We start from the raw sequence: 15,240 nt of genomic DNA on the forward strand, positions 1-15,240 counted from the left end.
ATATTAAGATGTCCTTTTAAACATGCCTCAAGAAGTGGAGAGTTATTAATAACCCTAGCGTTGACTTCTGCTCCATGTTTTAACAGCCCCCGAACCATATCAAAATGTCCATCTGTACATGCAATAACAAGTGGTAATTTGTCAGAAACTATCATATTGACATCAGCTCCATGTTTTAACAGTTCGGTTATGATATCTAAACTCTCAGTCCCATTTTCACACGCAGCAATAAGTGGGGAATTAGGAAATGCTGTTATATTGACATCAGCTCCATGTTTTAACAGTTCAAGTACTACATCAAAACGTCGTGTTCTACATGCAGCGATGAGTGGGGACTGACATTCAGTGATAAAAAGTGAGCTTTCCGTAACGGTCGGATTGACATCTGCTCCATGCTCTATCAATTCTCGTACAGTAGATATATTTATATATCTATTTGAACAAGCAGCAATAAGAGGTGAAGTTCGACAGTTTTTGATATTGACATCTGCTTTATGTTTTAAGAGTTCGTGTATCATATCTAACTGAACTTTAGAGCATGCGTCATATTTAGATTCATCCGTTAAATATCTGGTATTGACACATTCACCTTGTCTTAACAGATTGTTTCCCTTTAAAATGAAATTTTCCATAAAGTAAAAATGTATCGAGCAAGCAGCAATAAGAGGTGATTTATAAGAAACTGTAATATTGACATCTGCTCCATGTTTCAACAACTGAAGTACTATACCAAAATGTCCCTCTGAACATGCAGAAATAAGTGGAGCATTATTAGAAACTGTGAGATTGACATCTGCCTCATGTCTTAACAATTCAAGAACTACATCTAAATGTCTGTTTGTACATGCAGCAATAAGGGGTGAATTATCAGAAACTGTGATATTGACATCTGCCCCATGTCCTAACAATTCAAAAACTACATCTAAACGCCCTTTTGTACATGCAGCAATAAGAGGTGAATTGTCAGAAACTGTGATATTGATATCTACCCCATGTTTTAACAATTCAAGAACTACATTTAAATGTCCTCTTGTACATGCAGCAACCATTGATTCATCACAAAAACTCTTGTCATTTGCATCTGCACCAAGATTTAACAGCTCAAGAAGTATATTCAAGTGTCCAGTTTTGCTTGCAACAACAATTGGTGGATCAAAAATATTCCAATCATCATCATTATCATCATCATCATCATTAAAATATTCGCTGGTGTATATCAAACACCTTGATTCAGGAAAAGGGATATCGTTATCACGATATGGAAGTAAAGTTTGGAAAGTCAGAAGGTCACCACTATAACAACTAAGATTAAGTAGGCGGCGCTTCTCAATAGAGACTGGCTCGATACCAAGAAATTGATCGCTTTTTTCAGAGCACAAATCAGACCATGAGTCATCTTCTGACACATCACATCTCCCTGCACAGTTTTCATTGATATCTGATTCATTTCTTTCATTACAATCTGTACCCTGCTCTGTAGTACCAATGTCGTCCGATTGAATGTTGAACGGAGTTTGAAATAGGTCATTGACTGTGTTTGTGTTTTCTTTTATCTGATCTATGATAAAGTGTAAAATTTGATTGTGTCCATAGAATATAACCCAGTCAATGGCACGAACATATGTGCAATAGCCACAATATTCGTCAATCCATTTTGAATTCATGAGCAGATTAAAGAACTTGCTATAGAACAATTTCTGTTTAGATTTTTTTCCTAGTTTTTCTCTTTTTAATGGTGACAGAAATACGGTGAACAACTCTGAATAAGGCTTACTTTTCATCACATCCAAAAACTTCTGAAGCACCAAGGGATTTTTTAGTGCTTCGTTTTCAAAAACATTAAACAACTCGCCTTTATGTATATCTTCAAACAAACGATCAGCAAGTAAATGGTAATGGGACTCCTGTAGTTTTATACACAAATCATGCACATATTCTTCGTCGGCAACTGTTTCACTGTCTTCCTTCGCATCGACTGTTTGTTCGAAGTTGTCTTCTTCTCTTTTACGTTTCCTACATTTGTATATGTCTAGTTTGATATAATTAGCAATGTAATCACTATCCATATATTGCAAAATTAGCTCTGGAAAGTGACGACCAAAATGATAGGCAATTATTTCAAGCATGGAATCGTGAATAAATTTAAACTCACTTTGACTATGCTCAGTGTAAGTTCCTTCCATTTCAGTCAATGCATCAATAAAATAAAAAATAAAAGTCGTAGGGTCAACTTTGCATCTTTTTAAAACCTGGAACTTCATTTCATGAAAATATGTCGTGTTTTCGTTGTTAATTGTTTTTTCTGACAATGAATTTTGATTGGTCATTAATAAAACTAATGAAGCATAATGAACCTTGCTTCTTATTTTCATGATGTCCAGAAGTTCCATTATACATGGAACTGGTGAAATAAAAAACTGTGGCCCATAATGTCCTAACTCTTCCTTTCTTGAAAACAACTTGCATAGATATGGAAAACTTTTCGATATTTTTGACAAAGTGTGTGCTGATAACAAATCTTTATCTAAGTTGTATTTTGCAAATAAATCATATTTATCTTGATCATTTAAAGCATTCTCTTCACTGTGTAACTGAACTAAGTGTTTTTTATTTGACAAAATGGATCCTGAGAAACCTTCATGTTTGAAAACTACCTCCCGGCATGTCATAAGAACCTTGGTGGCTGGCATTGTAGGTTCATTTAATCTATAGTTATACATAGTGAGCTTTTCAAGTTCCTTCATGTGAAACCCAAACACACCTAGGACATCATCAATAACAAACACTTGTGGATTGCGAGGGTCACAATACATTTCAATGTTATTTATGTCTTTGGTTGGTAATATTTCATACCCATCTCTCTCTTGCAGTAGAAGGGCGATATGACGGGCTGTAGCCGTTTTTCCTGAGCCTGGGACACCAACAAACGTCACGAACGGCTGCTGTCTAACTTTGTTTAGCATCGCTTGGAAGTTGTGAGTTTCAACAAAAAAACTGTCATCTTCTTTCCATTTAAGGACGTCCTTTTCATATATATCTGAGAAAAATAAATCAAATATAAGCTGTTAAAAACAAACAATAGTTTCTGAATTCAGTAGTTTACTGCAGTATCTACTCTCAGTGTTTAGTAATTATAACATATCAACATTGACAGAAATAAATCAAAACATTGATATGTCAATAACCAGCAATTGTGAAATCAATCGCACCAAGATGATGATTAGGGTGTGGTTACTCTCTGGATTTTTTCAGTATATTTTTGATGATTTTCTTATTAAATAAATCTTTGTTAAGAAATTGTGTAACGATTGTATAATTTACATTTGTCTGTAGATTAATGTTGCATGTCCTTGCGCCAACTTACCAGCTAAAACACACCGCCATGTGCCATATTTTATTCATCAGAAAGGAGTGTTAGTGACGATGAAAAAAATTTATATTCATAATCTTTTAATCTTAAAAATTCTATCCGTGGGGGATGCACACTACCTTATTATTTTCTTTTCATGTTAAAATTGTTACTACCTCTTAGAAATTAAGCATACTTCCAAAAATGTGTTCAGTGGTTGTGATGGTGTCAGGTGTTTTTAAACTGAATTGTAACATTACACCATAATGAGAGCACATTTTAGAGCAGACCCACAGTACATTGTATATAAGAACATTATATGTATTGAAGCATGTTAATTGCATGCCACAATGAGGATATCAATCTTTTTATTTTATCAACTAACCATCTCATTGTACCCTCTCACTGTGTAGGCTGTATTGTATTTAACATGAACCTCGTATCGAACCTATTGCTGTATTTTGGGTTTTGTTTATAATGTGTTTGCGTTTTTTCATGAAACTGGTTTTATATAATTTTAAATTGTTTATTATATTTTCCCTATTTTCAATTTAAATTTCAATTTTATTCAATTACAATTTAATTAATTATTAATCATTTCAGAGAATTTTACCTTTTATATTCCAAGGAAGAACTGTCTTCTTCATTTCTTCGACATCCCCTGTAAAATAAAATTATGTGTGAAACATATTTTTTTATGTTTCAACAAACATCTTTCTTGCTTTTTAACAGCGCAAATAAAAATACCTGAAATATCTTTGATTTTTTCATGGAGGTCAAGAAGCTCTTTGATATTTTTTTCGCTTTGTGTCGGATCCATGGTACACGTTTTCAGTTCCTTTACTTCGTCCTGGTATTTAGTAGAGCTACCTAAGTAGTTCTCCAACTCATTAACAATGCCCTTAATGTATTTGTATTTTTTTTTAAAGTCTGTATCGGAGATAGATCTTTCCGTATTGTGTCCATATTCATTTCTTATCAGACGAATCCGTTCGATGTTTCCTGACACACTTCTATCTCCGGGATTTGGGTTGTTTCCCCAAGTGTTTGAATGCGGTTGGATCGAGCACATATTCCGTAATAAAAAGTACAGTAACGTAACATCGAATTTTAAGTAATCTTTACTGTAGACGAGTGTCTCTTGGTGTTGGTTGATCAGTGGTTTTTTTGTTTTAGCAATATAAGCTCTGACTTTCGTTTCCAAATTGGAGGGAGCAATTTCCTTCCTAAGAACATCACGTAGTACGTTAGTGCATGGACCCAATATCATCTGGGCCACACGAGCCAGGTTTGTGTTTTCCCCAGTTAATTTAAACTTTGAATTTGACATCTTTCGTTCTTAAATAGTACAATCCAAGGAGTTCTAGAAATGAAATTAAAAAATATTGTTTCTTTTGAAAACTTTTAATGATGTTATTACAAACATATAATTCTCTATTCTTTTTATATTAAACTGTTTGAATTATAATTAACATCTCTATAATGTATAACATCACATGATTATTTTAACAAATATTGAATCAGTAAAACAATTAGCCAAACGTTAAAGTGACTTTTCTGATAAACATTTGTTTTGTATATCATCGACATCATTGTCGTCATTGTCGTCGACATAAGCTTTTCACATTTTAACTTCTTTTTCAGAAACACTTAGCCCATAACATACTTTAGATTTCAGGTTTGTTGCAATGAAAAGTCAAATTTATTTTCACGGGAGAGATAGTTTGGAGAGGGTGGAAGTAGAATTGGGTACTTTAAAAATCTTCTGAAAACCAAATATTATGCGAAATCAACATTTCATTTTCCTAATATAAGTTAATTCAAGTTTGTTTAAATCTTGATCACCAAGGAGTGAGAAAAAGGGTTCACAAGTTATGATAAAAATCAGTAGAAATCAACAATTAAATTATGCTTATGAGGAACTAAAAGGCTATACTTATTAAAATATTGTATCAGAAAGCTAATATACCGGTTTTTATTTACAGTACATGCATCAACAATATGTATCTGTCGGACCTTTTTTGATGTGAGTATTGCGGGATTGGAAAGGAGTTGGATCATGAGATCATGAAATTGTATGCTTCACACCAAAAATGGTAATAATTGGCATTGTGGTGTTTAAAAAAAGTTAAAAATGTAAAAATGTTAACGCACGCAAGAATATTCATTAATGACGTTTATTGACATTCCAAATACGATGGAGATAACAGCACATACATGATGTTACTTTTTTCTAACAATACAAACAAATCTAAATACAATCAGACGCAAACTGTTACCTAAAACGCACATTTTTATTTAGTGTTTTTATAATAAACAAATCTTTAAATATATAATTGAAGAAGAACTGTTGCAGATATCACTAATTACTTACTGTATTTCCAATGATGTTAAAAGAAATCACTCTATTTCATGTAATTGTCTGTTAGTTTGTTCTACTGGGTAACTTTTTAAAAGTTTATATTGTTAACTATTATCGAATCAGATAGGCATTTTCGTTTTAAATGCCGAACTTAATATTACTATTGAAAGTCGTAGGGTACCTTCACAATATTTCAGAACTGTTACAGAAATTACTATTTACTTACTGTATTTCCAATGATGGTTAAAGAAATCAATCTATTCCATACTATTATCTGTTAATGTGTTCTGCTTTGTAACATTTTTTAGTTTCATTGCTCAACTATTATCCAGTTCGTTAGACATTTTCGTTTTAAATGCCGAAGTATTCAATACTATGGAAAGCCGTAAGGTACCCTCACAATATTGCAGAATTGTTGCAGAAATTACTAAGTATCGTATATACTCGCCTATAAGTATTGCTTATAGGTTGGTTACCTTTTTAAAGATTTATTTTGAGGATTTTGCCGTTCACACTCATATAAGTCCATTAAATTTTTCTGGATAATCAGACTACAGATTCTCAATCTAATAAACACATTTTATCAAGTATACCTTAATTGTAGATTAAAACTATTGTTGTTTGATCCCTTTGTTATCATTTCTAGATGCAATGCATTTTAAAAGTGTTGTATTACGTGTGGACATCTATCTTGTGGTTTATAAAAGTTTTCCATTATTGATTCATTATTAATAATAAATAAAATGACTTATTTTATCCCCCGCTGACTGACTATGGTCGGTGATTGGCCTTTTGAAGTCTGTGATAGCTTGTATTTTTTAATTAAATTTATTTCTATTGCTATCAGCACCTCAGGCGTAAATAATTGACTGCTTAAAAAATACTGTCAAATAAACCTGCTTAAAGTTTTGATATACAGTTGCTACTTCAATGCATTTATTAATTTGTTTTTCTTAAAGCTATTAAAATATCATGTATAGAGATCGCAAGTCAAAGGTTGGAAGCAAAATGACACCCAAAAATAGAGCGTTTTTATAGTAAACATTACTTTTATTTATATAAATCTTTAAATACGTAACTAAAGAACTGTTGCATAATTACTTACTGTATTTCCAATGAAAGATGCTGGCAGAAATCAATCTATTTCATAATATTGTCCGTTAGTTTGTTCTGCTTTGTAACATTTTCAGTTTCATTGCTCAACTATTTCCTATTTAGATTGGCATTTTCGTTTTAAATGCCGAACTTATCAATACTATGGAAAGCCACAGGGTATCCTCACATTATTTTTGCGTTTCCTTTGTAGTTGACCAAAATAATAATTCAACCAAACACTTCCCTTAACTGAATAATTTTGATTTTAACTTTGTCAATTAAATTATTCCCAACATAATTAATTTTGATCATCAAATCAATTTTGTGGCCTGGTTCAATATATTGAAAATGTCATACAGCAAAAATTTTGATCTAATTCGGAGTCAACATTATACTAATCGTAGCCAGGGAAACATTATAATTATTTTTGGCAGGAACAGATAACTGTGGTTCAAACTTAACAATTATAATCTTGCAGCAAGAGAATCTGCAACATTATTAAATGCGCGCTTAAAACAAACCGCTTTAAACAAGGAAGAACATGCCATTGTAATTCTTGCAGACGAACCTGAAATAATTTAAAGAGTCGGGTACGTTAGTCATAGCAAACCGGCCCTATTAAATGCTTCAAAAATAAAGAGAGATGATTTAAAACATCCATATATGGTTTTAAAGTTCATGATTCCAGGGACAAGTATGCGAAAATATTTGGGCGGATCGTAGCCCTATCATCAAGATATAAAATACCCAAACCTATCCGGGATCCGGAAAACAATCACTTTTTCTGATTTTTCACATTGTTTTTTCAAAAATTTGATATGGTCACAAGCATCGACCAAGACAATGAATTAAACAAAAAAGCGTTGACTCAAATGCAAACAATTGATACTGGTTTTATTCCGGCCGAAGGCTGTGGCCACTTTGAATTTTGAAATTTTGTGTCATCAGTCGTCTGCTTACTTTGACGTTTGAGAATCATGGCGAACAGAGTAAGGCAATTGAACGATGAAAAAGGAATATTATGAGGACACGCGATTCAACATTAAGGTATGTTTTAATTACAAGGAATCTAGATAACACACAACATGACACGAATAATGAATTTTAGAAAATTCCTTGCTACATAATGATTTTATTCATTTGTTCAACTGTTAGCCTAATGCGACGATCGACTTTGATACTATGAAACAGAATCAAATACACACACGCATATATGTCATAAAAATTCAGATAGTGAGTTGTAAAAACACATTCTTTAAATTTTAATAAGGTTAATAAATCATGAAAATGCATTTAATACAAATAAATAGTGGATTTTAATGCTGTACCCGTAGTCTAAAAATAGAACTGTTTACATTGACAACTACAGGGGAATTCGAAATTGTCTTCCGTGATTTGCGCATTTTTTCGGTTTTGTTGAACACAATTTTTAAAATAAGTTGAAGTTTTTACATTTATAAAGTCATCATGAGAGCATCAACCGTTTCTTTTTGAATGCTAGAATATGCAAGAACTGTAAACATAATACATATTTCAAACATATAGGCCTAATTATTTTTTTAAAAAGGTGAAATAATTGAGTGTCTAGCTGACACTGACTACGCCTATTAAACACTTAATTGATTCCTAGATAAATGAAATAATGTATGTGAGTTTATGAAGTAATAGATGACAAATTAAAAAAAATAATCATATACCATGATGTTTTATATTTAAAAAAACAGACTGATGTTTTTTGTTTCGTATAAAGAGAAACTATCACAGTAGATTAAAACTAATTGTACTGTAGACATGTATATAATCCACTGTATTTTATTAAGATTAAATAGAAAATAAGTTGTTTATATATCTAATAAAAAAAATCTGTAATCTTATAAAACTGTATTGAATTAAATTATTTGAAATTAACTTTAAGATATTCACACAATCACAAATAAAAAACAACATAATATATTATATATGTGATCACCTCTTTCATCTCATTGTTCATTTCTTTATTTATTCAAATGAGGATATGTTATGACTATGATAAATTCATTAAGAGGTAATAAAATTAAAATCTATAAATTAATTGCATATCAATTAAATGCTAAATAAATTTTAAAACCAAAAAAAATATAATTATTAATGATGATCGAGATTGTCAATACAAATAAGAGAGAGAGAGAGAGAGAGAGAGAGAGAGAGAGAGAGAGAGAGAGAGAGAGAGAGAGAGAGAGAGAGAGAGAGAGAGAGAGAGAGAGAGAGGGAGAGAGAGAGAGGAGAGAGAGAGAGAGGAGAGAGAGAGAGAAGAAAATCAGATACCAATGGTTTTTAAATTTCAGATAAATGCATAATTTTGTTTTCTTTAAAGCTATGCCTGGTAGTGGCCCTAAGAATTATCCTTGTACACTCTGCAAGAAGTGGACAAAGCCAGTTGAAAGGAGACCCGTGAATAGAGAAACACGGAAAATTCTACGAAAATGTTTTATGATAGACTGTGCTGTAACGGGATGAGCGGAGGCTACTCCAAACAACAACAAGACTTTTAACTTTTAACAAAACAATCTGCCTAACGTAATGTACTCACCAAGGGAAAAGGAGACAACGACCTACACTTGCTCTTACATGTACTACAAAAAAGATCAAAAAATGAAAAATAAAATAAACCTTGGCAACTGTTCACTTATAAAGATATCTTGTAGTATCTGGAGGAGTCAACTCATCCCACCGCTGCCACCAATTGTAACGGGATGAGCGGAGGCTACTCCAAACAACAACAAGACATCTTAAATTTAACAAAATTTATTAACAAAAAAAAATAAGAGAAAGAAAGAAAAGATAGAAATATAAACACTAAACCACACAAACACTCACACACCTTTCACTCAACAAGAAAAAATATGATGTTTATACAAATGACCAAAAATATATTAGAAGAGTGTCCGAATCTCCGGGGCTGTAGTCCTGGACCAACTACGGACAACCACAACTAGAGTAGTTTCGTCACCACAATCATCATCATCACCATTGTCATCATAATCATCGACACTAACGTCAACATCATCGCCTACAACACCACAATCATAATAGACATCATCGTCATCACCATAATCATCTACATCATCATCATCGACATAACCATCATCATCATCATCGTCGACATCACCATAACATCATCGTCGTCATCAACATCACCATCACATCGTCATCGACCATGAACGACATCATCTACACCATCATCATCATAATCGACATGACCATCATCATCGTCGTCATCATCATCACCATCACATCGTCATCTTCTCAACATCAACAATATGACACTACAATAAGTGTACAAGTGACACCATAACACCATAATAAAAACAATATTGTATAATACATTATATAAGTATCTCACTGAGAGTATCAAACTATGATAATGTATAAATAGTAGTATATTAAAGGCAACATCTCAAATTATTGTAAGTATATGTTAACTAAGTTATTTGTTTACAGTCAACAATATGGCGTCTGAAACTTCCGGTGACGCACTTCCGCCCAAGTAGTTAAGTGGAAAAAGTGACAATAAATTGTAAAATAAAATAACGCATAGAAAATAACCCTTTAAATCACCGTTACTTTATACAGCAATAGCAAAAACTGTACTATAGAAAAAGACGAATTCCATTTAAACACTCTCGCTAAAGTCACACATCAGTGAACACACAGGTAACTCTACAGTGAACAATGGTCAAGGTGACTTTATAGGACGACTGCGTAAAACTAATAAAAAGGCAAAAATTTACAAATAAACTACACCAAACTAAATAAATACTTACCACGGTCAGCTATCCGTGTCCGCGTCAAATGCTGAACTTGTGAAACTAAAACATGCCACACAGGCTTCTACCACGATACCCCCTTCTAACACTAAGCACGTCTTAATCGCTGGACAGCTCGGTCGGGTATATCTTAGCGCCTATTGTTAGGGTCGGCCAAGCACGTTGCAAAGAATTATGGGTAAAACAAAATCGGGTGTGTTCGATATGAACAGTGATTGTCACATGTGCAGATGGCGTTTTATGCAGAAAATGTCGTCACAAGTGTGGTAATTTAAAACCAACATCATCTCGTACAGAGAAGTCATGTGTCCCACCCTGTGCAACTCCCATACAGAGTCCTGTGGGAAAAAGTTGTGAGCATGAAGAGTCCACCCTCTGTTACTTTGCCTTTACAAAGCACAGCAAATACACATGCCTACTGTGTATTGTGTAGAAGACCTGGTCCCAAACTTATTGTGGTTCCTGCACAGACCAGGTTCACCTTTTTCCTAGAGCAGAACATTTTGATATCTTCAGGTACCAATTAGTTTTTTCCTTTAAGCTTATAAAATTAAAAAGAGAATTGGCTTTTAAATATCTGTACATATATACTAGTACATTCATGCTTGTCATGGTACATTTATATGCATGTATCAATTGTAGTTTTTAATGATTAATTATAAGTTTATAATAAATCAATGTAACAAATGCAGATTAAATGAGTATTTTGACTCATATTGTAAACTTAATTTTAAACTCTTCATTTTAACAGGTGCTCGTTGTTGTCCAGCCAACATGTAAATGACACCATCAACGCAGAGTCAATAGAAAACTGGTACCACCAAAAGATACAAGTTTTGTCAACAGGACTACTATTATGGAACTTGTAGAACAAATCAGAGAAGAGGCCCTACAAAGAGGATTCAAGAGAATAGATTTTGATGACCCTTCATCATTGTCAGACAGGGACTATCTTGCTTTGACTGGGCTTAGGAAGTGCGACTTTGATGACTTGCATTGCATGTTCAATCGTCAGACGTAAGACCATCAAAGACAAGAACTGTGAGAACTTGCATAGCAATTTTTCTGACCAAAATGAAGACAGCAATGGACAATAACATGCTAGGAGTTTTGTTCAACCTCAGGTTGGTGAAGAGCCTATTACAATTAAACAGGCAATTGATAAATATATTTGAATGAAGAGAATCAGATGTGATTCATATGTCAGGTTATACTGGTATGCAAGTTTGTTAGGAGTATTTCATGTATTTTTACTAGGCGGAGTTCAGGAAATATATACCTCAATATTCATTTTTAGACGGAGGCTCTATGAGCCTCCTCTATTGCTACCGGTCAGCTCACATGTGACGTCGATAGTGGATTTGACGGACACCACCTAGCGGCAAACTTTGCAATATTCGTTTGGGATTCATATTTCAACATTATTATTGAAATAAATATCTTATTTGCAATTACAATAAATAGAACTATACATATTGCGATCAATAAACATAATTTCTTTTGAAAATTTTAGTCCATATGTCAAATTCCAAGTAAGTATGAATATGCATGAGTTTAAGAATAGCAGTGGTGTTATTGTTTAGTGGCTATTTATACTTTTTATACAGCGTCCTGTCCGTGAAGTCAAATAATGAGGATTCCTCAAGAACCATCTTGTGTTGACCAAAATATTGAATAATTATGAGATTCAATGGATAAACACGGCGTGGTTCTTCGTCTGTATCGTATATTACTTGCGCATTATCAATTAATCTCCCGCGGAGATGTATAGCTACACTCCCGCCCCCGGCATCGATCCAATAAAATGATTATTCAACAAGTTGAACCACTGCTATGTGAACTTGAGTATTCCCCCAATTAAGTACAGACAACCGTGATCGTAGCATGCCACATTTAGTTTATTTTACTTGGCATGCATGCTAAACCAACTATAAGGATAGTGAAACAAATAAATTAAACATTCAGATTACATCCTTTAACGCACCCCCCCCCCCCCCACACACACACACATACACACATTCAGTGTGTGCATAGGTAGAGTACCCAGGCCACGTGCTGTGAAGCTTGATTTATCCTGCATTGTCTGGCCAGCACTGTCGATTTCAAAGTAAGTTGGGAAGTCAATGTGTTTTTGCAAGCTGATAAGAGAATTTCGCGTGAAAAAAGTGTAAAAACATTTGACAGAATGTACATATTTTCTTTTAAAGGTGAAGTACGGGGTATTACAAGAACTACCGCGGTATATTTTTTTAAATTTAGCTTGAAAGTGATATTACAGCGAATTCTCTTCATCTTGGATATTTCCCTTTTTAAACATAGTTAGATAAAAGAAAAGAAGTCGTGCATATACTGAAAGATTGAATCTTTTTACAGCAAGAAAAGCTCGCGATTGCGTGTTAAATATTTTTCCGAAATTCTAAATTTATATCTCTAAAATTTGTTTACACCACAAGTAAAATCTGTATAAATTCGTAATATTTTCATCCCTTGCAGAAAGTCACGATGAAATGTTTACAGTTGATGCGCTAAGCTGTTGATCAAAAGGCTGAGCTAACAATATTTACTTTTTGGACCGCCTGAAATGATAAAATCAACGGTAATTTTGAAAAAAATTGAGCAAAATGAGCTGTAGCATCTCTTATATATAAATATTTTATCTCCATAATTTCTTGAAACGCTTAGAAATATATTTGATCACTATCTACAATCGAATCGTACATTCTGCAAAAGAAAAAGAACAAAAACTATGCGAGATTGAGATCATGCATGTATTACCTACATGTAACATTAGGGGTTTTTAAGCATGAGCGATTTTTTTCATATGAAAAAAGTTCACTGTTCAAAAGTTTTTATTGATTATATATCATACATTTAAGTATATTTTGTGAATCATTAGGTATAGTACTAACTAACAAAATATTTTTTGTTTGTAATTTGTTTTTGCATATTCCATAAAAGAGCATGAATATGTTAGCAAAGTAGTTTCTGTCCTGTAGTATTTAGTATTGCAAACTCTTAATTGATACTCTTAACCTTCTATACCTTAAAATTTGAAGAAGAAAAAACCATTATTATTTTTGGGAGTTGATTTTTATCAACTCTCCTATGCAGTTACTCTGGCAAACCGGAAGTGAAACTGTGTTTGGACCTAACCACAGATCATCGCCGCTGACAAGACCTTGTTCTCGAAAATAATATATAAATTCGATGTAATGCATTCTGAAGCATTAAAAATTATAAAGTTAAATATTGCTTGGATCCATTAATTTTCCAGAAATATTTACATTACTGATACATAGTTTGATGGAATTTATTCTATCTTAAAATATTACCCAACATGATTCATATGATGTTTTCTTAGAATTCTTAAAATTGTCGGAAAAGCCCGAAAATTCATATTATGAAAATATGCGTTATTCAATTAAAGATAAGAAACTACTTGGCATGCGAAATTACATATCGTTGATTTTAAGATAAATATCAATCGATGAAATCAACTCCCGTCGGTACTTTAATACTTGGAATTATTAGATTAATCTCCTCCGCAATGATGCCTCCGTCTCTCAGTACTTTCAGTACTTTGATTCTTCACTTAGATAAGGCGAGCTGTCCAACAAGTTTGTCCCAAACCATTTGGGTTTCAAACACATCACCAGAGATGCTGTGATTAGTGAGCACACAAGACCTCTTGCCAAGGAACTTTTTTCTCCTACCATCAACCAAGCCATACTGATCGTTGATGGAACATACATATATGTTCAAAAAAGTCCTTTCAAAGGCGGTCATACAGTATGCAGAAGCAAAGGTTAAAAACTTAAGATAGAATAAGTATTGACTATAAGTATTAAATTGTATCAATTTTGTTTTTAACACAGTAATTAAGTTAATTAGATCAGGGAGAAAATATTTGTGCAATCTCAGCACAAAAATGTTTATATAACGTGCTACACATTTACTGTTAAACAAATATTACATGTATACGTACCAGTCATATATGATGAAAAGAATATTTGATCTTTTGAATCATGTAATACAATATAATCCTAATTAAGTCACTATCACAAATATTTAGACGTAGATTTAACCCATGAATTGAAATATTTATTAACAGACATCTGTTGAAACCAATAATGATTGTCACCACCACTGGGTAAATTGTTTCTGCCATAGGACCATATTTATCTGACGGCAAAAATGCTGATGCCAAAATCCTCAACCATATCATTGGTACTGAAGAAATCAAAACCTGGCTCCAAGAGGATGACATTTTGATAGTGGACTGGGGCTTCAGAGACTCAGCAGGTGTATTAGCTGATCTCGGTATTCAGATGGAGATGCCGTTCATTTTACAAAAAGGACATAAGCAACACAAAACTGAAGATGCCAATAGTTCTCGGTTGATTACAAAGTAACATTCATATACACATATTACTTGTGTTTGGTCCTTGAAAATTATACATATACATATATATCATATGTACATTGTAATGTATTGGTAAATGTATGGAATGATAAAGTTTTTCTTACCCATAATTATTACAGATAAGATAGGTAGTGGAATCCGTAAATGCCAGAATTAAGACATGGCGCTACTTGGCAAGACAGCTCCCGAATTCTCAAATTCCATA

The 15,240-nt window shown here is 33.1% G+C and overlaps 1 protein-coding gene across 1 annotated transcript; it reads right to left on the reverse strand.

Annotated features, from left to right (window-relative positions):
- Nucleotides 1–7: 7 nt before the first annotated feature.
- On the reverse strand, nt 8–6,043 carry LOC128169274 (uncharacterized; the record flags this gene model as incomplete). Its single annotated transcript, XM_052835433.1, has 4 exons — nt 5,938–6,043; nt 4,097–4,712; nt 3,963–4,010; nt 8–3,037 (listed from the first exon to the last, which is right to left on the reverse strand). Coding segments are annotated over exons 2-4 (3,661 nt in total), but the record flags the coding sequence as incomplete, so codon positions are not given.
- Nucleotides 6,044–15,240: the final 9,197 nt, after the last annotated feature.

The sequence above is a fragment of the Crassostrea angulata genome, unplaced genomic scaffold, assembly GCF_025612915.1.
Source record: "Crassostrea angulata isolate pt1a10 unplaced genomic scaffold, ASM2561291v2 HiC_scaffold_113, whole genome shotgun sequence".
In the NCBI taxonomy this organism is placed as follows: domain Eukaryota; kingdom Metazoa; phylum Mollusca; class Bivalvia; order Ostreida; family Ostreidae; genus Magallana; species Magallana angulata.